General features: G+C 38.2%; 2 protein-coding genes across 2 annotated transcripts in view; one reads left to right on the top strand and one right to left on the bottom strand.

The window, feature by feature from the left end:
• Positions 1 to 15735, top strand: part of LOC128026054 (protein jagged-1b) — a 28593-nt gene extending 12858 nt beyond the window's left edge. The window contains exons 6-26 of the mRNA XM_052612776.1: positions 1086 to 1216; positions 1310 to 1429; positions 3121 to 3234; positions 3312 to 3425; positions 3516 to 3629; positions 3716 to 3762; positions 4713 to 4886; positions 5945 to 6095; positions 6862 to 7026; positions 7481 to 7594; positions 7678 to 7791; positions 7899 to 8012; positions 8857 to 8973; positions 9551 to 9578; positions 10788 to 10873; positions 11473 to 11586; positions 11719 to 11828; positions 11929 to 12165; positions 12693 to 12824; positions 13063 to 13207; positions 13831 to 15735. Coding sequence (XP_052468736.1) covers positions 1086 to 1216; positions 1310 to 1429; positions 3121 to 3234; positions 3312 to 3425; positions 3516 to 3629; positions 3716 to 3762; positions 4713 to 4886; positions 5945 to 6095; positions 6862 to 7026; positions 7481 to 7594; positions 7678 to 7791; positions 7899 to 8012; positions 8857 to 8973; positions 9551 to 9578; positions 10788 to 10873; positions 11473 to 11586; positions 11719 to 11828; positions 11929 to 12165; positions 12693 to 12824; positions 13063 to 13207; positions 13831 to 14285 — 2896 coding nt within the window. The 3' untranslated portion in view covers positions 14286 to 15735. The remainder of the gene's footprint in view (positions 1 to 1085; positions 1217 to 1309; positions 1430 to 3120; positions 3235 to 3311; positions 3426 to 3515; positions 3630 to 3715; positions 3763 to 4712; positions 4887 to 5944; positions 6096 to 6861; positions 7027 to 7480; positions 7595 to 7677; positions 7792 to 7898; positions 8013 to 8856; positions 8974 to 9550; positions 9579 to 10787; positions 10874 to 11472; positions 11587 to 11718; positions 11829 to 11928; positions 12166 to 12692; positions 12825 to 13062; positions 13208 to 13830) is intronic.
• Positions 15736 to 16562: 827 nt separating this feature from the next.
• Positions 16563 to 21023, bottom strand: part of LOC128026064 (protein SLX4IP) — a 39911-nt gene continuing 35450 nt past the window's right edge. The window contains exons 7-8 of the mRNA XM_052612796.1: positions 18125 to 18219; positions 16563 to 18053 (exon numbers count right to left, since the gene is read on the bottom strand). Of these exons, the coding sequence (XP_052468756.1) occupies positions 17501 to 18053; positions 18125 to 18219 (648 nt within the window). The 3' untranslated portion in view covers positions 16563 to 17500. The remainder of the gene's footprint in view (positions 18054 to 18124; positions 18220 to 21023) is intronic.

The raw sequence follows: 21023 nt of genomic DNA, 5'->3' as shown, positions 1-21023 counted from the left end.
ACAGGCTTAGAGATATTCTGCGGCTGTAGATCTGACCCTGTTTTCTTCATTCCCTGGGTGGAGAATAGCTACATGGGAACAGAAGTGAGAATGCAAAAGAACCCGCCATAAATCCATTGGCCAATCGAGCAGTTTACAAACACAGTCCTCCCCACCACCCACCCAGACAGTCCGAGCAGTTCTGGGGCCAAGCCGCTCCGCTTTTATTGAGACAGAGTGTCCTGCCACAAGCTAATGTTAGTCTCTCTAAAAGACCCAGTAGAGTTTTAAAGCTGCTGTTTGTTGTTTGCATGGCTTGGCATTAAATAATCAGACGAGAAGTTGTCGGCGGTTCCCTTTTCCCTGCGGACTGGAGCGAACTTTTAAAACAGAGTTTATGAAAGGGTAACCTTTTAGCATTGAATGCTCTGAAAAACAACACTTTTCTCAAAGCTTTAAGTACTTTGAGAAAATGATGGCAAATTATGCTTCAGAAAATCACTACACATTGTTTTAGTGTGGTGTTGTCATTATGACTGAATGTACTTCTTTAACCCTGACGCCTCTTGAGAAAATGAGAGGAAAATGAACAGGAAAAGCAAACAAAGCGGTGTTGGTGGATATTATTCGAATTTTTCAAAGGGTAAAATCAAAAAACCTCATTAAAGTAATGTTGTGTTGCAAATTGTTTTGCACTGTTAATCATGAAAGTACTGACTGTTATTCATTCTGTTCATGATAACTGAATAACTATATATAAATATACACATATATGTAAAAATCCACAACAAATGCATACGTTTTATTAGTTGATATATATTTAAATGAATAAATATATATACATTTTCAAAATGGTTGAAACTGGATTGAAAAAGTTTTAGCTACTTTGCACTACTGGTAAAATGAATGAAAAAAAAATTAATGTTACATGATAAAATATTGACTTAATTTAGTGGGCATTTTGGACTAACAAAATGTAAAAACGAACACTACCACTATGCAGAAAATTCCTCTGGTATATATACTGCCATTTAGTGACACTTCCAGTTTTTAGTGGTCTTTTCCATTTAGGAAACTTTACCTTAGTGTATATCTGTCTTTTTCAGGTGTCTGTATGGCTGGCAGGGTCTGTACTGTGATAAGTGCATCCCTCACCCGGGCTGTGTACACGGAACCTGCGTTGAACCCTGGCAGTGCCTCTGTGACACTAACTGGGGTGGACAACTCTGTGACAAAGGTAAGCACACTTTCATTTGATTTATTCTGTCTTTTTTTTTTTTTTTTTACTTCCCAACATTCAATACTAATCTTGAATGTTTTTACCTCTTAGATTTAAACTACTGTGGAACTCACCAGCCATGTCTGAATGGAGGAACGTGCAGCAATACAGGGCCTGACAAATACCATTGCTCTTGTGAAGACGGCTACTCCGGGGTCAACTGCGAACGAGGTGAGTCTATCATGCTATATTCTTGCTAGCCACACTTTCACGATGGCATAAAGACTGGTTCAGTTTGCTGATTTTGGCCAAAACCGTCCAATTACTCAGGAAAGGTCAGTCTGACTGACATGAATAGTGGCCAGTCACACATTGTTTCGTTTGATGTGCTCTAAGTGTTGGTTTATCTGCAATAGTGACATCACAATAACAAATCAATCTGAAATGGTGATTCTTACCATTTTGTATTCAAAATGCATCAGTTAGTGAAAAGACAGAGGCTAGTTGTTTTGTATAGCAAATATCAGTATTGTGCATTCTCAAGTGTTCTTTTCCCCTTCCAGTCTCCCTTTTTATGATTTGCATTTGCATTTACTTGCCATTTCTTTGTAATTATTTGTGAAAATTACTAGAAATTTTTGATTGAAAACTGTTTCAAAGTACACCAATAATTTTTTCCCAGTGTACAAGAACTTTAATTTGAAGTTAAGGTTGGTTCTGGCCATGTCTATCAGCCAACTGCGATGGACAATGGCATTGTCTATGGGCCCAACTATAATGCACAGCATTATAAAGAATCGCTCCATGCACTTTCAAAAATAAGTTGGGTAGTGCTTTTCAAAGGATAGGTTTGTACTTCATCTAGCCCTAACACGTGCAAATTACTACCTTAGAGTAGTATATGTACCTTTAAGATACTACGATGAACATTTTAGATAAGAAAATAAATGTTCCAAGCTCTTGTTCTGCAGGTAATTTTTGTATATTGTGCGTATGGTTTGTTTTAGCAGTACTGCCCAAACGGTTCACCATCTTTGCGTGTTTATGACTCTGAAAAGTAACCATACTGTAGCTGCTTAAAACTAGATACACAGAGCAGTTTAGATGCAGTCATTCAGCCAGAATTTGATTGTCTCCTTTTAAAATCTTTACAATTATTATGCGCTGCTTTCTGTGTTTCTGTTGGCACTAGTCCATTATACACACAATGCCATTTTGTTATTGACACCAAGAGAAATGTTGACAGCAGTGTCGTTGCATTCTGGTATAACTAGATGGAATAGGGCAAAGAGAGCCAATGGGGGAATCAGGTGAACCTCAGACCTTAACTGTCTACAGCGTCAGGAAGGGCGCCCAGATCTGCTAATCCTCTGTTATGATTATGTCCTTCCAGTGGATCTTGTCTGTTTTGACATTCAGTGGTTGGATGGTATAGGGATGAAATCTGCCATGGACTGCCATTGCTTTTTTCCTCCCAATCCTCCTCTCGGATTCATTTGATCCAGATTCAAGCCCTCAGGGTGGTGACAACCTCCTGAAGCATTGAAATCTTCCTCTATCCAAACCATTGGAGGAATTGTTCCATCTAAAGCAGGAAGATAAAAGCTTAACTAACTGTTAAGTTAATGGGGTCAGTCATGTGACTGCAGTGCAAAGGTTAGATCAGCATACTCTGGTCACTGTAGATGCAGACCTGAGAGCAATATCAGACCTATAGTTCACCCCAAAATTAAAACTGTCTTTTTTATACTCATCCTCATGTAGTTTCAAACTATATTTTCACATTGTGGTTTCACAATAATGATCGTATGGCTTCACAAAATAGTTTGAAAAAGCTTGAGGGTGAGTAAATAATTACAGATTTTTAGGTGAATAATCAATACTAATTGCAGACAAGTGATACTATGTGCTTGCGTTCACAGCTGAACACGCTTGTCTATCCAACCCGTGTGCGAATGGAGGGACGTGCAAGGAGACCAGTCAGGGTTACGAGTGTCAGTGTGCAGTCGGCTGGAGCGGCCAATCGTGTGAAATCAGTAAGAAGGCACACAAACACACTCAAAAGAAGATATTCGACTACACTTGATTTGTCTAACCTGCTCTGATCTCACAGATGTGGACGATTGTAAACCCAACCCATGCAAACACGGAGGTACCTGTCAGGATTTAGTTAATGGCTTCAAATGTACCTGCCCTCCTCACTGGACCGGCAAAATGTGTCTGATTGGTGAGAGATTAGTGAAACAATTTGAAGTTTGACTTTCATAATTCATCATGCTTTTAACTAGGAGTTAATCACAAAAATGTCTTTGCAAAGATGCCAATGAATGCGAGGACAAGCCATGTGTGAATGCCAAGTCATGCCACAATCTGATTGGTGGATATTTCTGCGAGTGTCTCGCTGGCTGGACGGGTCAGAATTGTGATATAAGTGAGTATAACAATCTGTATGTGCTTGTTTAGATTCTGTCTTTAGTTTTTGGCTCAGAAATTCTGACATATTTCTCTCAATTTCAGACATAAATGACTGCCAGGGTCAATGTCTGAATGGAGGAACTTGCAAGGTAGGAGATCTTCTGGTCTTTTACTATCAATGTACACTACTGTTCAGAAGTTTGGGGTGAGTAGGAAATTAATACTTTTGTTCAGCAAGGATGCATTCAATTCATCAAAAGTGACGGTTAACTTTTATAACGTTACAAAAGATTTTTATTTCAGATAAATACTGCACTTTTGAACTTTCTATTCATAAAAAAAATCAGCATATCAGAATGACTTCTGAAGGATCATGTGATGCTGAAGACTAGAGTAATGGCTGCTGAAAATTCAGCTTTGTCATCACAAGAATAAATGACATTTTCGAATATATTAAATGAGAAAACAATTAATAGGAATAGCAATAACATTGCACAATATTTATGTTTTTACTGTATTTTTGAGCAAATAAGTACAGCCTTAGTGAGGATATGAGATTTAAAAAAAATCACTCTGACCCCAAAACTTGTGAACGAGTAGTGTATAATATTCTTTTTTTTTTCATGTAAGCATGAAGGGGTTGGCATGTAAAGTGGCAAAGTACAGCTAGTTATTTTGGATGAGATGTTTAGTGATGGGTTTATCTGAAATCAGATATAACTGAGAACAAAGTGGAGAACAAATATCCGCTTTAATTGCTACTGACTGCTTCAAACAACTCCTGAGTCCATTACTGCTTAATGCCACAAACCTCTCAAACTTGGACAAATTCAGGGACTAGTTCATCTTCAGAAGGGCTTGTTGTAGAAGACTAGAAACCGTACACATCCAGAACAGAAACATGAACAGTTTATGGGTGTGCCGTCTGAGACTGACATCTTGATACCATTCATTCTCAGAAGTGCTGTACAAAAAAAATGTAAGCCTTCTAAGCTGAAAATGAATTTTTGGGGGTTTAGTGCCAGGAAAGTGTGTCTGTGGTTATGGCACAGAGATGATTTCATTGTAGCTTAAAAGTTCTCGCACATATCTTTGACAGGATCTGGTGAATGGCTACCGCTGTCTTTGCCCTCCTGGCTATTCGGGTGAACACTGTGAGAAGGACGTGGACGAGTGTGCTAGCAGTCCGTGCCTAAACGGTGGTCAGTGTCAGGATGAAGTCAATGGATTTCAGTGTCTGTGTCCTGCCGGCTTCTCAGGTCAGCTGTGTCAGGTGAGAGGAAGTCCTGCTTTTATCCTCACTACTTTTTTGTTTTTTTTTTAAATACAATACTTGTATTGTGAAAACTGTATGTTTATTTTTGACCCCTCCAAAACAAAAGATTTATTGAAAATGATTCCTAACAGATGAATAAATCTGTTATCAGTAGTGAGTCAGCCTCGTGTTATGTAATGGTAAAGCATCAAAACAAAATTGCTCATATAAAGAGAAGAACTTTTAAAATTTCTCTATTGATATATGTTTAAATGGTATAGCAGAATTTTGACATTTCTATTGATATACACTGCTGTTCAGCAAAAGTTTGGGGTTGGTAAGCTTTTCAGTGTTTTTAAAAGAAGTCTCTTATACTATTTGATCAAAAATACATATGGTCACAAAAAATGAAAAAAAAGTGAAATATTATTAGAATTTAAAAATAACTTTTCTATTTTAATACATTTTGAAATACAATTTATTTCTGTACATTTTCAGCAGTCATTACTCCAGTCGTCATTGTAACATGATCTTTCAGAAATCATTCTGATAAGCTCATCTGCTTTCAAGAAACATTTCTTCTTATTATACATTTTAAAATCAGTTGTGCTGCTTAATGTATATATATAATTAAAAAAGTTCAAAAGAACAGCATTTATTTAAAATAGAAATGTTTTATACCATTGTAATTGTCTTTACTGTCACTTTTGATCAATTTACTGTATCTTAGCTGAATAAAAGTATTAATTTCATGTAAAAAAAGTCTTACTGCCCCAAACTCTTAAACAGAAGTGTATACCTTCATCCACCCAGCTCTAGTTGTACACTAAAGAAAGAGATAGACAAAGAAAGACGGGCTAGATTTGAGACAGGCAGGGTTTGGCTAGCCCTTTAAAATATTCTTCTGTTTGTTTTTATTCTCCTGAGTGTTTTGGTGCGCTTTTTCCTGGCAGACGCTATGTTGAGGCTGTTGAGGGTTGCTCTGTTTTTTCTATGAATCCAAAAATGCCTGGATATCATTTTCCCCTCATCACTGAGCGCTCTTTTCTCCTCTTGTAAATCTTTCTCTGGTGTAGCTGGATATCGATTACTGCCAGCCCAACCCATGTCAGAACGGTGCGCAGTGTTTCAACCTGGCCTCGGACTATTTCTGCAAATGTCCCGATGACTACGAGGGTAAAAACTGCTCTCACCTGAAGGACCATTGTCGAACCACGTCATGCCAAGGTGAGAAATTTCAGTCTCTGGGACAGATCCCGTCTCGGTATCTCTTTGTAAACCGCCCATAAAACCCACAGTAAGCTGATCGGCCATTGTTCAGCTGCTGAGTAAAACTAGATTACAGGCCCGTGGACCCTCCCACCACCTTCAGGGGGGAAAATTAGAAAAAAAAGAACCCATATTTTGTTACACAAGGCTTTTTCAGCCCATGGTGAGCTATTTGACAGTAACCTCCCTGGACACACAGCTAACATATACACAGTCTCTTAAACACTTTCTCCATTGCCAAATTCCTCATGAACATTTGCCAGTTTCTTAACAGCTCTGTGTGTGTTCTTCGTGGTAATGACTTGGTGGGATTCTCTGCCTTGGATGTTTAAAAGTGTGTGTGTGTGTGTGTTTGAATTTGAGGAGGGGCAAACCCCACAGCTTGATAAATCCATCAAGTTTCTTTAAACTCTTTGACCATACTGGTACTGGTAAAAAATAAAAAATGTATAGCCTGAATGTCCTGTAATTCGCTTTGGATAAAAGCGTCTGCTAAATGCATAAATGTAAATGTAAATCAGGGCTTATGTTCAATAAATTGCCTCCTCGCACAATCTTTCTGAAGAAGTAGATTAAAAAAATTTTTTTTGGAAAGTGAACCCAAAAATATTAAAATAAATTAGATTTCTCTAAAGTGGAAGAATGGGAATAGTGTTGTTTTTATGTCACCATCAACCCAGGGATTTAACAGCTGGATTTCGTTCTTTCTCTTAAACCTTTACAGTGATTGACAGCTGCACTGTTGCTGTGGTGTCCAACAGTACACCGGAAGGGGTGCGATATATATCCTCAAACGTCTGTGGTCCTCACGGACGCTGCAGGAGTCAGGCCGGAGGCCAGTTTACATGCGAGTGTCAGGAAGGATTCAGAGGCACCTACTGCCATGAGAGTAAGACTAAACATTATTATCAAACCGATATTACCGTTATTTTCACTTTATGTCCGATAACCGATAAACACCTGGTTTTAAAATTCCAGACTATTTTGTCCAAATTATTTAGATTTCAAACACTTAAAACTAAAATCAGTTTAATTTACCCACCATAACATTATAAATTACAGTCTGATAAATGATAAATTACATTCAATGATATTTGCTAAAGGTTACATTTATCAGTGTTATTAAGTTATTAGGGTCATTAGTTATTAGATTAACTTTAAGTGCACTTTAGATGACAGCAAAGATTATCTCTGTGAAAAAATTGAGGAAATGAACTTGCACAATTAAAATTTCAGTATCAGCCAATCAGTATTAATTTCAGCCATAATGACCAATACCAGTAAATGAAAATCATTAATATCAGCTGATAATCAACTGTGGTGTCTGTGGTATTTTTGTTCAGATATAAACGACTGTGAGAGTAACCCATGTCGCAATGGCGGTACTTGCATCGATAAGGTGAACGTTTATCAGTGCATTTGTGCTGACGGCTGGGAAGGAGTTCACTGCGAAATCAGTATGTTCACTTGAATAGATTATTCTCTGCTTATGCTGAATGTTTGTGCTTCTTTGAGCTTATTTTCTTTTCTTTTTTTTCAGACATAAATGACTGCAGCTTGAACCCCTGCCTGAACAAGGGAGCATGTCAAGACCTGGTGAACGATTTCTACTGCGAATGCAGAAACGGCTGGAAGGGAAAAACATGCCACTCCCGTACGAAAGACTATTTTTATGACCCACCCAGTTTGCTGAGTTTTTGTTTGTGTGTGAGCGTGTACACACGGAGTTATAAAATACTATCGGATCAACTGTAATTTCAGGTGATAGCCAATGTGACGAAGCTACATGCAACAATGGAGGTACATGCCATGATGAAGGGGACATCTTCAAATGCAGGTGCTCACCCGGCTGGGAAGGAGCCACGTGTAACATAGGTCAGTTTGGGTGACGCCCATTCACTTTCTCTATCTTTGAACGGGATACAGCTCACTTGCCTCAAGCCCTTACAAAAATACTGCAGTCCCACAAATCCCTGTAGCACACGTCTTGCTGTAAAGACATATTTTACATGAAAATGCACTTTGGGACAATATTTGCTACAAGTGTCTTGTGCTTCAGAAATGATAATTTCTAGAATATTATGATCGCTACATTTTAAACTTTATAATGCCAAGGAACCCTAAGTTTGATCACTTTGCAAGGTACCCCCCCCAAAAAAAAGAGAGGGCAGCTGTATATTAAGACTGTTTGTGAAAAATATGGGAGAGTGATATTAGACATATAAGGATAACGTTGTTTAAAAATTAAACAATTGCCGTTTATGTTGTCACTGCATTTCCAACTAATCATTGAATGAAACAGTTGTGTAATGTTTGTGTAAACTGTAAAATAATAAAGTTGCTCTGCAAAATAGGAGGAAAACATTGTTCACATTCAATCATTCTAGCCCACAGACTGAAATCTCACTCTCTCTCTCTGTCAATGTATTGGCAGTAATTTGCTTCAAACTGCACGATCTGTAAAATAACCCCATCTGATTTTGGGACAAGCTTTTTTTTTTTTTTTTTTACAGATTTCTTTGATGCTTTTTTTACAGTCGGCTCCAATACTTTGATGAGAATTTTGGTTGTACTTGGTTATACAAATCTTGGGAGATGTTGAACTTGGTAATACTTCAAGATGTAGTGGGTCTGTTTTAAGTGTGGCAGTCTTGTGGTTGCACTCGTGTTGATCTGTTCAGTTCAGAGCATTCTGACCTCTTTTGTGGCTCCTCTGCAGCCAAGAACAGCAGCTGTCTGCCCAACCCATGTGAGAATGGTGGCACCTGTGTGGTCAATGGCGACTCGTTCACCTGTGTCTGCAAGGAAGGCTGGGAAGGATCCACCTGCACCGAGAGTGAGTATCGCTTCCTGCGGTCAAAACTGCAGCTCTAACTTCATAGGTAGATTTAAAGTGGAAGAGGGAATAGTTTTAATCATAAAATTAATTTTATTTCAAACCTCATTTAGTCTGAGAAGAAAGCAGGGATCCATTTTCCTGGCTTTGTATTTCTTTTCCATTCTTTCTCTAAACCCACCTCACCCTGGCTGGACATTGTCGACTGCTGCCAGTTATGAAGGAAACAATTTAAATGAGGGAAAGTGGAGACAGATGTCCCTCCTACTCAAGCCCACCGCTTCTCCTCTGCTCTCTCCCAGTGTGCCTTTCTCGTGTATTGTTGTGCATCTCTCGCTCTGTGAGAGCGGACAAACCTGGAGTCCTAAAAATGAAAAGGGAAGAAAAGCTGGAGACAGCATGTCAGTTAGTTACTGAGCAATCAGCGACTCTGCCAAACTGAACGCCCACGCGAGCACGCAGACACACACACACGCACACCGACACAAGCTCTGACATGTTAACTGTTGCGTTCATTCTTATGTGCTCACATGGGTGTGAAGTGAAACAAACCCTCTTCTCTCTCGCTCTCTTTCAGATACCAACGACTGCAACCCACACCCATGGTAAGTCCTGGCAAAACATTTACGCACACAGCCTGCCGCTGTAAACAGGCCCGTACAGCTGTGCTGCACTTTCTCACACTCTCTCACAGTGCTGGGAAACAGGCACTCCCATAGCTTCTGTCATTCCAAGGGTGCGTTAAGCTCGCTGCCTATTGTGCTTTTGACATCAGGTTCATCTGCTCGAGAAGTTGTCTAAGCAAGATTCTGTGTGCACAATAACATCCCAGCAAGAGAGATTAGTATGAGTTAATTTGTTAAGGATTTTGTCATTTGGAATTAGGGTCAGCTGGTAATAAGTGAACTGATAAAATGTACTTATAATAATTGGATTTACCCATTTTTAAATAGTTGTAAAAGTTGCAAGCCGCAACAGATGTTTTTTTTTTTTTAATTAGTAGACAGTTTGTATGTCTTTGATTTGAACCCTTTTGTCACTTTTATCAGTGAGGGTTTGATGTTGACAGATGGAGATATTCGAGATATTTTTATATAAAATAATTTTGTAGCAAAATTCCTTATAAAGTTACCATTGTCTGGTGAGTTTCTTTTTTAAAACAATTTTATATATATTTTTAATTTTAATTTTGCTTTATATTATGTTGTTTTCATTTTTGTTTGTTTTTGTATTTTTTATTTTATTTTACTTAAGATATACATTTAATATTTTATGTAACATTTATTTGTTTTATGTAATGTTGTTTATTCATGTTATTTTATTCGTCACTTTATATTATTTTTTTATTAAATTTTATTTTATTCATTATATTCTATTTTAAATAGGTTTATATTCACTTTTTATTTTACTTTGTTATTTTATAATTTTTTTTTATTTTGGTTTTATGCTTTTTTATGTTACTTTAATAATTTTATTTTATAGGATTTTTTGGTATTCATTTATATATATATATATATATATATATATATATATATATATATATATATATATATATATATATATATATATATATATATATATATATATATACACATATATATACACACACACACATATATATATATATATATATATAAATATACATACATGTTTTTTTTACTTTTTCCACTTTAGTTGATAAAGTCAGCTGCTCTTATACAGTATGTCAGTATGGAAGTTTCAAGTCACTTATGGTGTTTTTGGACCCTGATTATAATGCTGCAAAGACCCCTGAACCATACTGTGTCTAACCTTCTGTCTTTTTCTCTCCGTAGTTACAACAGCGGGACGTGTGTGGATGGTGAAAACTGGTACCGTTGTGAGTGCGCTCCGGGTTTCGCAGGGCCAGACTGTCGCATAAGTGAGTGTTAGATGACGCCTGATACTCTTGGCTGTCAGCCCTGTTAATGTGCAAAACAAACAAAAACCGACCTGAAGCAAAATGCACAGTCTAGCCACCCAATTAGCCAGCCCTCTGGGCAGAGTGCCAACAGCAAAGCGAGCAGTGTCCTTGCATTCTGCAGCGCTGATGTTCACGGCCCCTCGAGAGAAACTGACTCGCAGTGACCGAAAGCCAATCAGCCTAGTTATCCAGCACTGATTACAGAGCTCGGTTTGCTCTTTTAAAAGCTTTCATATGGCTGCACGAGACATACCTCAGGCTTTCCTGCTTAATGCATCCAAACCTGCAAATGAGCTTGTGACGTTAATGTCAGCTGAGCTCAAGATGATATAGTCCATCAGGATAGGGTGTTCGCTCATATACTTTATGAACTCGAGATTTGCCTATCACAGAATAAAGACTTGATTGCGTTATATCCCTAAAACTATGAATATTTAACTATTTCAACGTTTTTACTGAGAAACAAGACCGTACCTGTTGCTGTTCATGTGATTGGAATGTTTAGGATTTTAAAAGTTTAGAGCATTATTCCTAACAGATTATTTTCATTCCTTCAGATATTAATGAGTGCCAGTCTTCTCCCTGCACAACTGGCTCTACCTGCGTAGATGAAATCAATGGTTATCGCTGCCTATGTCCACCTGGAAGAACAGGACTAGAGTGTCAAGAAGGTGAGAATCGTATAAGCTTTTGCAAACAGGCTACACACCAAATAACCACACCGACCTCACTTGTTCGCTCGGGAGACCACCATTTCTTGTCTTTCTTGTCATGTCATGTTCTTCTGTTGATGTCGTTCACAGTCATTGGGAGACCCTGTATTGCTAACGGACAAGTAGCTGCTGATGGTGCCAAATGGGAGAAAGACTGCAACGTTTGCCAGTGTCAAAATGGAAAGATTCATTGCACCATGGTAACATAGCTACCGCTGCATCGTATTCTTAAGCCATTTAGTAATAATCTCTTAATTATGCAATCAAAAATGTATATTTTTGTGTTTTTTTTTTCTTTAGAAAAAGTGGTGTGGACCAAAACCATGTCAGGCAGGAAAGGCCAGAAATGAGTGTCCTGTTGGCCAATCCTGTATTCCCATCAAGGAAGAGCACTGCTTTGTCAAACCCTGTCCTAGTCTTGGAGAATGTTGGCCCCCAGCGCCCTCTTCACCCTCCAAATGCCACGCCAGCTTCTCTTACCAGGACGACAGCTGTGCCAACATCACGTTCACCTTCAACAAGGAGAACATGCCTCAAGTGAGTCATAATTTCAGAGGAGAACATTTGAATTATGAGCTTTTGAGCCGTTTTCCCCCCAAACGTCTCCTCCACCCTTCTTTAATTCGGTGAGCGCAGTGGGGCGTGAAAGATCAGGTTCTCTTCGTCTAGGAGACAACGTTCCTCATGGGTGAAGTTTTCCATGCTGGTTGGATTCTCGCAAGCTTTGTTGTCATATCCAAACCGCTTTTTCTTCAGATGAATAAAAGCGCAAGAAATACATCTTGTACAATAAGCTCTGCCTCGGTGTCCCTTTCCGAACCAATACATTCCAGAGCTAATATCCCGTAACAGTTTAATACTTAGGCCGTAATTTTATGAGAGTTTGAGAAACACTACTGGGGGGGGGGGGGGGTCATTTCCATCTTTGTCTCATTTGTCTCAACATTCTCCCAACCGACTAAATCATCTAGGTTTTGGGGATTTTAGTGCATATTGTTTTAATTTTTTTGTTGGAAAGTGCTTAAATATGAACGGTCTCGTAATAGATCTTTCTGTTGCGACAGGGCTTGAGTGTGGAACATGTTTGTAATGAACTGAGGCACTGTTACCTGCTGAAGAACCTCACGGCAGAGTATGCTGTGTCCATCACCTGTGAGCTATCTTCATCAGCCAGCAACGAGATTCATGTCAGCATTGTAAGTAGCTTTTCTACAACTTTAACATTTTTCTCATGTTTGTGTTGTTCCAAACATGTTCTGACTTCCTTCCTTCTATGGAACACAAAAGATAAGATAATGTTCGATAGATGGAAGAAATGACTTAAATTTTATGGACAAAAAACAGTTAAACATTCTTCAAAATATCTCAAGAATTCCAGAATTTGTAGAAAAGTACGTCTTTTGTGATATTTATGAGGCTATGTTTCCTGTGCAGTCCACAGAAGAGCCCAGGTCGGACAGGAGTCCTATTAAAGACATTAAGGTTCAAATATTTGACTTGGTAAACAAGCACAATGGTAACTGCACCATCATCAAAGCCATCAAAGGCGTACGAGTCCTCCAGACCAACCACAAAACTGGTAAGAAGCTCTCCATCACACTGGACATTGGGTCAATCTCTGCTGAAATGTAGTAATAGAAAAGTATTCAGGGCCAGTCATGTTGAACTGTATGTCCTTGGTCTGTCTTGCCTTAGCGATGTTTTACTGTCAAAAGAAGCTTTAAGTCATTGAAGCCATGGAATGTTACATCAACTCTGCCAGTTGGCTGGAACTTCAGTTAGACATCAGGGTCCTCTTTATGCATGCTGTTCATCAAAAATGGCGTCCTATGTTTCTGCCAAGCTACTTAGTCTCTTCCTAGCTTAAGAAACCTTTAAACCGTGTGTGCCAGCCTCTGTAGATTGGGCCAGGGGACCGGATGAAAACAGTGTACGTCTTGTCCAAAATAGGAAAACGTTGCTGTTAAACTTGTGTGCATTATTTTTTTCCTACACCACATATGTTTCCAAACGCCAAGATTTTCCCATTTCCAAATGTTGTTACTTAATTGTTAAACCACATGATATTTTTGCCATTAGATTAGTCAATACAATTGAAACTTTTCTTGGAATTGGTACAAATATATGAAACATTTCTAGGAAGAGCATGTTTTAAACTACATGAATACTGATTAACTGTCCCTCTGCTTCTTCTGTTCCCAGACTACTTGGTTCCCCTGCTCAGCTCCATCTTCATTGTGCTCTGGATCCTTGCCCTGGTCTCGGCCTTCCTGTGGTGTATTCACCGCCGGCGGAAGCAGAACACCCACAGCAACGCAACTACCTCAGCTACAGAGGACAATACCACCAATAACGTGCGTGAGCAGCTCAATCAAATCAAAAACCCCATTGAGAAACATGCGTCTCATGGCGTGGCCATAAAAGACTACGAGGGGAAGAACTCCATCATTGCTAAAATTAGGACACATAACTCTGAGGTGGAGGAAGAGGAGATGGACAAACACCTGCAGAAAGCGCGCTTCACCAAACAGCCGGCCTACACGCTGGTGGAGCAGGAGGAGCGTGCGCCCAGCAAAAACCCAAACTGGACTAACAAACAGGACAACAGAGACTTGGAGACGGCACAGAGCTTAAATAGGATGGAGTATATCGTATAGCAGGCAGCTGTGTTGCCGTGCGACCGAATCCCTGTTGCACTTACCGGTCATTTGGCAGGGTTTCGGGGGGGTTGTGCATCTTAAAACTGTTGTGTCGTGTTCTGGACTCCAAGGCTGTTATTTGCCTAGAATCCTGTGTTAATTTAAGTTTTGACAAGCTGGCTTCACACTGGCAATTGTAATAGTTGCTGTGGACGGCTGGAAAACCCAAATGCTGCGTTTCGCATCCAGTGTTTTCCTTCATAAAAAAAAGTTTAAAAAAAAATAAGTACACATTTCAAAAGTCTATATTTTTGTGGATACGTTTGAGTATCTCAGTGAGTTTGAAAAGTTGAAAATAGTGTTTGCAAGTAGTTTTAAGTGTTATTTTTGTTCATAATGACAACACTCTCACAGCTAAAACAGTTGTTTCTTCCTGATCGAGCACCTGTGTGGAAACGCTCTCTTGTTGGTTTTACTTCTAGTTCTGAACTCACAGTGCCTTTACAGCTATGCACCACAGCAATTGTCCGAAATGAGTCCGAAAAGAAAAAGAAAAAAAAAATATTTATTGTTTTTCTTTTCTTGGGGCGGGATAGGTCGTCAGCTTTCTGCTGCCAATATGAAGAATTGTGTCAATTTAGTGTAGATATGTATATATTTTTTTTAATTAATCACTGTGTATATTTGATTTATTAACTTAATAATCAAGAGCCTTAAAATATCATTCCTTTTTATTTATATGTCCTGTCTAGTTTTGAAGGTTTTGATAGCTTTGTAAGCCTATAGCTTTGTTCGGACAACATTTGTTTCATGTTTCACATACCAAAATTTCAAGAGGAAAAGCAGTCTATTTTTTTTTTAAAAACAAGATTTTTTTTCTTTCTTTTTATTATACGTTGTCAGATATTTCAATATTTGAAACTTTTATTGCATGTATTTTGGCAACTCTTACTTGCTCAGTGCAAGTAATGTCAACTTCATGGCTGCTTTTTGTTTGGAGACCTGGTGGCAGACACATTGCTTGCCACAAATGAAAAAGAAAAAAAAAATCATTAAAAAAATCTAAAAATAAAAGGGAACACGAGTCTTTTAGTTGCTTGTTGGTAAACCTGATTCACTCAAATCATTTCTCTTCAGCTTCGGTTTGCAGTATGTCATAAGCTAGGCTGTGAATACTTGAACAGTAGGGGGCCAAATGAAAACACTGTAGATGACTGCCTTGCTTTCAGGAGTCCATTTCTATTGCTGTGCACATGTAGTGTTCTTTTAGTTTCTATTTTATATCGAGGCTCTCTAAAAACACCAAACCGACATGCTCATCGCATTTGTACATTCTATGAGATCATGGCAATATTCAATGTTTATATTTGACCTTATTGTAAATTTTAGTTTGTTCCTGGCGATATTTTTTGAATGTTATATTTATTAAACATTTTGTATAAAAGGAAAATTAAACGCTTGTTTTTGATTTGTGCTCCATTGTGCTGTTTTAGGAGGAGCTGAATCATCTCTTACACTGACGTAATGTTATGTGAGGCACAAGGTCTGTCTAAATGTATTTAAGAGGTACGACCGTGTGGGTCTGATTATACCCTGTACCATGTGAAGACTGACGCCACGACTACATGACTAAACTACCCTCCCTACATGATGAATGAGGAATTCAGTCAAATAACTGCAGGGCAAAAGGCAAAGCTTATGGTGATGAGAAGAAGAAAGAGGTTTCCCAATGTTGTCCAATCATGTATCTTGTAAATTATGTCATCATTTACTCATACTTAAGTTCTTTTGTTCCTATATTAGTGACTTTCTTCTGTAATATGCAAAAAAAAGACAGTTCGAAGAGTAAGGTTGCAGTTTTCCATGCACAATGAATGAGGACTGGAGGTTTCATTCAATTTGGTTTCAGCTAACGAAACATAAGTGAAAAGCTTAAAGTTCAGTCTGGCTTTTTAAAACTTCTGAACACTTTGGATATAATGCACAAGTAACTTGTATGATTATTCTTTCATGCTCTGAAGCTGGAAATTATCAGTCTCTAGTCATTGTAACTGCATCAAAATGAGTGCAAAATGAGTGCTCAATTTTTTATTTTATTTTTTTGGTGTTCCACAGAAAAAAAGATATTGAAAGGGCTTGAAATGGGTTGATTACATTTTCTTGACCTTCATCAAAATGTCATAATTCAATATTATAAAGATTAATTTAAAGTAAAAAATTAAGTAATGGTAAAACATGAGATATATTGTAAGGCAGTACAGTATATTGCATTACAAAAAGAGATGATTTGAAATATTCGGTGGATATTTAGTTCAACATTTTTATTGATTAAGATTTTATTACATAACATCAGAACATACAGTTAAATTACTTTAAAATTAAAACTCTAAACCAGATGCCTTCGGACTGCAATGCTATGGGATTATTACAGCACAATGCTTGTATATTCTGACAACATATTTGACACATATCTATTATACTAAATACATAAACATCAAGTGATTTGTAAGCACAGCTGGAAAATAAAGCATGAGACTCAACAAATTTATGTCCATGCATATAATCATCCTGCCATCATGCACTACATCAAATGTCAACTGCACCCGTGATTAGCCAAATATCAGACACGAGCACCACTACAGCATTCCATAATGTTGTCAGTCATCCTGCAGCAGCAGACTTTTAGCAGTTACGAAAAGCAATAATACATTTACAAATAAAAACCGCAAGGAGACGGCAGTCGGCTCCAATGGTGAAAACCCCTGATCGCTTAAGGAGCGCGGTGTATGTGAGAACACAGCGAAATCAATCATGTGCTCAGCTGAAACTGGAAGAGTGGAGATTTCAGACGGATGGAGCCAGAGATTTGGGCTTGAAGCCACAGTGTGCTCAATGGCTCCCGCTAGTCTGAAATACAAATCTTGCACCAAAAACGTGAACTACATTTGTGTTTTTATTTAGAGTGGAGTTACTGTTTGTTTGAGTTCCTTTCAAGCTGTTGCTAGTGGAGTCTATTCAAATATTTGAGAGATTCTTGGTAATCTAATTCAAGCGTTTAAGTAGTTTTGTTTTTCAGTTTAAAGGGAGAAGGGAAGTACTGTATGTGCAGAGACTGTGTGTGGTGAACTCTTGTGTAACCGCCGCTGACAGACAATATTACAGTAGAAGTGTGTACTGTAACATCCAACGTGGTGGCGTCAGACATCCTCTCCCATTCTGTGCCGCTGTGCCCCTCAGGGCTTCTTGAGTCGGCGCAATCGGGATGTTCTAAGCTCACCCCCCTTCTTTCCCTCTCTGGCGACCAATCTGGAACTAATAGAGGAGCCAGAGGATACGGGCTTGACGGATAGGCCTTTCAGATTTGCTGCCAGCCCGCTTTGGTTAGTCTGTGAAATCTCAGTCTGGGGACTGCAAACAGAGTCTGGTGTGGCAATATCGGAAGAGGGATTGTTGGAATCACTTGATGCTGCAGGCTCTCCAAGACGCAATCTTTTTGTCTTTTGGTGGTCAGCATGTTCTCCTGAGCTACTTTGGGTCCATGGTTGTTTCCTTGAACTGGTAGCGTCAAGATGTGGTTCCGTGACCTCTTTACTGTTACTTAATTTAGATGACAACACGGCTTTCCCTTCCTCCAATGACTCACCCGTGAGAAAGCTGCCAGACGATATTGTGACAGGATGACATGTCTCGGCAGAACCCTTCTCAGCTTTGTCTCCTTGGAATTGTGCTGATCTGGACTCTTGATCATCTTGGTGCTGTTGGGGTTGGATGCTAGCCTGCCTAGCACTGGAGGAATGAGGAAAGGTTACTTGAAGATGTAGATGTATCACCTCAAGGTATATCAGAAGAGTACTTACATCTTCTGAAGGATGGCTCTTTTTGTAGCGGTTCTGGGTAATGGATCTGTTATCTCGACAGAGCTAGAAAAATATTTTGAATGGCTTGGTTCACTCTGTTCAGAAAAAAAAAAGAGAGATCCATTGAATTCAAGATGGTGGATGAATCAAATGTATTTTTTGAAGTTTAATTTAATGTATCATTTATTAGGTTCGGTTTCAGTTAGGATACTGTCTATGTACAGTAGGCATCTCATTTGGTTTTGGAACAGAGCTACTCTCTCAACAAATGACAGAAACTCTGACGCAAATTATTTATTTATTTATTTAAAGGACTCTGAGAGAAGACCATTGTACCGACACAAATTAACTTGGAGATATTTGGTGTAGCCATGGGAACAAATCCATGGGATGTTTTGTTTTGATGGCAATACCCAAGATACCAAGGAAAAACACAAGCAAAAAAGCTTGTATTGAACTGCCAGTATTCAGGAGGAAGATTTTTTTTTGTTTTGTTTTTTAACTTTTCTCTGACTTGGTCATCAAATTTTTGATCATTGTTCATCAAAATATAAATATTTGTGCAGTTTTAAATTTTTTGTGCCTTATTTTGCATGTGCATGTTATATATTTTTTAATATAAACCATGTCAAAAATACCAATTTTAATTGTTAAATCTGTATACACACATTCACACACACACTGGTTTTAATTGCTCTAAACTAAACTTTAAATATAAAAAAAAAATGTGATTTGAGTGTTCAATAGCATATTCATATTTGTTGCGGTATTAAAACTGATAATGAGAATGACTGATAATGGAAGATGTGTGTGTGTTTATCAGGACCTAACCACCTGAATAGTTTGACAAATACTTTGAAGTCCTTGTTTTAGTAGCAGCTTATTGAATCCCACCAACATACACCTTCAACAGTCCTAATGAAGCTCTGTCAACATAACAATCCTTGAATGAGCAAGAACAGAGCAGGTGCTTTGTGGTCGCTGTCTTTAGGGGCACAGGATCGTTGAACTGCAATTAACTGACACAAAACAATCATTCCAGTCCAAACTGGTTGGATTTCATAAAAGTGTAGGTTTACCAAAAGGCCTCTGAACAGGTTCAAGATATACAGGCTATTAGTTCTATTTTAGAAGCAAACAGCCAGATAAGCACAAGGTCTGTCAAGTCATTAGAGCAAAATGAGGAAACTCCAAAGGGATGTGTTTCATATAAAGTGCACAGATGCTGACCTGAAGAAGGGTCCTCTATACCCATATATAATGATTTTATAGAGAGAAGTTGTGTGGTATTTTCATAGATAAAATGCAAGTGCTTCACAGGCATTAAATCAGTTTAAATCAATCAACTATAAAAGATTATGGTTTGACCTCAAAATCAATATAAAATAAAGCAATGAAAAAAGAATCATAATATAAAATAAAACATAAAAACTGACATACAGTACAAACAACTTCACGCCATATTGTTACACTGATAAGCAAATTTTAAAAGATATGGTTGTAGAAGATATGCAAAAGGTTTTAGGTTTTGGACACTATAGTGCATGTGATGGCTTAAGATTAAACGAAGACAAAAGTATTATAAAATCTTTGTTGATAGGATCTTTGTTGCAAGCCAAGTCTTTATTTATTTGTATTCCTGTGGCTCAAACAGTATAGAATGGTGCAAGCAATGCTAAGGTCATGGATTCAGTACCTAGGGAATGCATGAACAGAAAAAGTAACCTTGAACCAGAAACTCTGAAAGTTGCTTAGGATAGAAGTATCTGCCAAATGCATTAACATTCTTTTACTTCCAAATAAAGCAGCATTTACACTTGTCAAGACAACAAAATCACTTACTTGCAGGCAAATTGGTGCAAAATAAGAATGGAAGCCACTGTGGCTCTTTTAGTCTACACTCTAATGAACTTCATGATTGCTAGCAATCGACAGAAGATGCCTTCTGAATGGGAGCATGTCAAAAAGCTCTGGGAAGTTAAAGCAGCCAATCATTTTGGCATTTCAGAATGACAAAGCAAAATTTGAGATGCAATGTGATGATTTTATGTGCATATCTTCTTAATGAATAAAAACATTTGTGCACATTAAGTGATTATGTGTTTTTATATTTTATATTTTGTAAACCGCATTTACATCTTAGTGTTTAAATATAGCATTATTATGATATTCCAAAATTCACAATACTTGGAGATATTACCAAAATCTTACAATACAAGTAATTTTCTCACAATATATTCTCATGATATATTACAAAGTAGTTATTTTTGCTAGAAATAAGTGCCAAAATTGCCAAAAACAATGCCAGTGTGTGAGTAATGAATTGAGTTTTTTGTGATGACACAACACTGCAACCTCACTAGAGCATAAATGCAACAGAAACAGTACAACATTTATACTATTTGTCAAGTTTTTACCGGTTTATCGTGTCTACCAGAATATCACACATGGTTGGAAATCCAGCCAAAGACAGAAAGAGCCAACTCATTCAAAGCTCTTTTACCTCAAGCTGTTTGAAAGCAGCAGGTTTAGCAGGACTGCTAATAAATCAGTGCTGCTTCACTGTAAATGGGCTGATCAATAGCTAGTGGGAAGGCCCATTTTAAGATGCAGGGAAGGGTAATGCATGGGAAGATCTGAGACAACGGAGTCTATGAGAACCCTAGAGACTCTCTGCGGTGTGTGTCCACCCACAGAGACAAGTATTCATAGGAAATCATGTTGTAATGTGGGCCGATCATGTTTAAAAACAATCCATTGCCAAAGTCAGAGGAAACGAGCTGCTGTCTCACCTATAGACAGTGTTCCATCCATGACCACCGTCTGTCGAACTCTCTCCTACACACACACACAAACAAACTCCCCCAGACTCACCTCCCCCCACTGCAACCAAAAATGG

This window comes from Carassius gibelio, chromosome A13 (genome assembly GCF_023724105.1).
Source record: "Carassius gibelio isolate Cgi1373 ecotype wild population from Czech Republic chromosome A13, carGib1.2-hapl.c, whole genome shotgun sequence".
In the NCBI taxonomy this organism is placed as follows: Eukaryota; Metazoa; Chordata; class Actinopteri; order Cypriniformes; family Cyprinidae; genus Carassius; species Carassius gibelio.
Note: the sequence above shows the minus strand (reverse complement) of the source record. Positions and strands in the feature narration are given on the sequence as shown.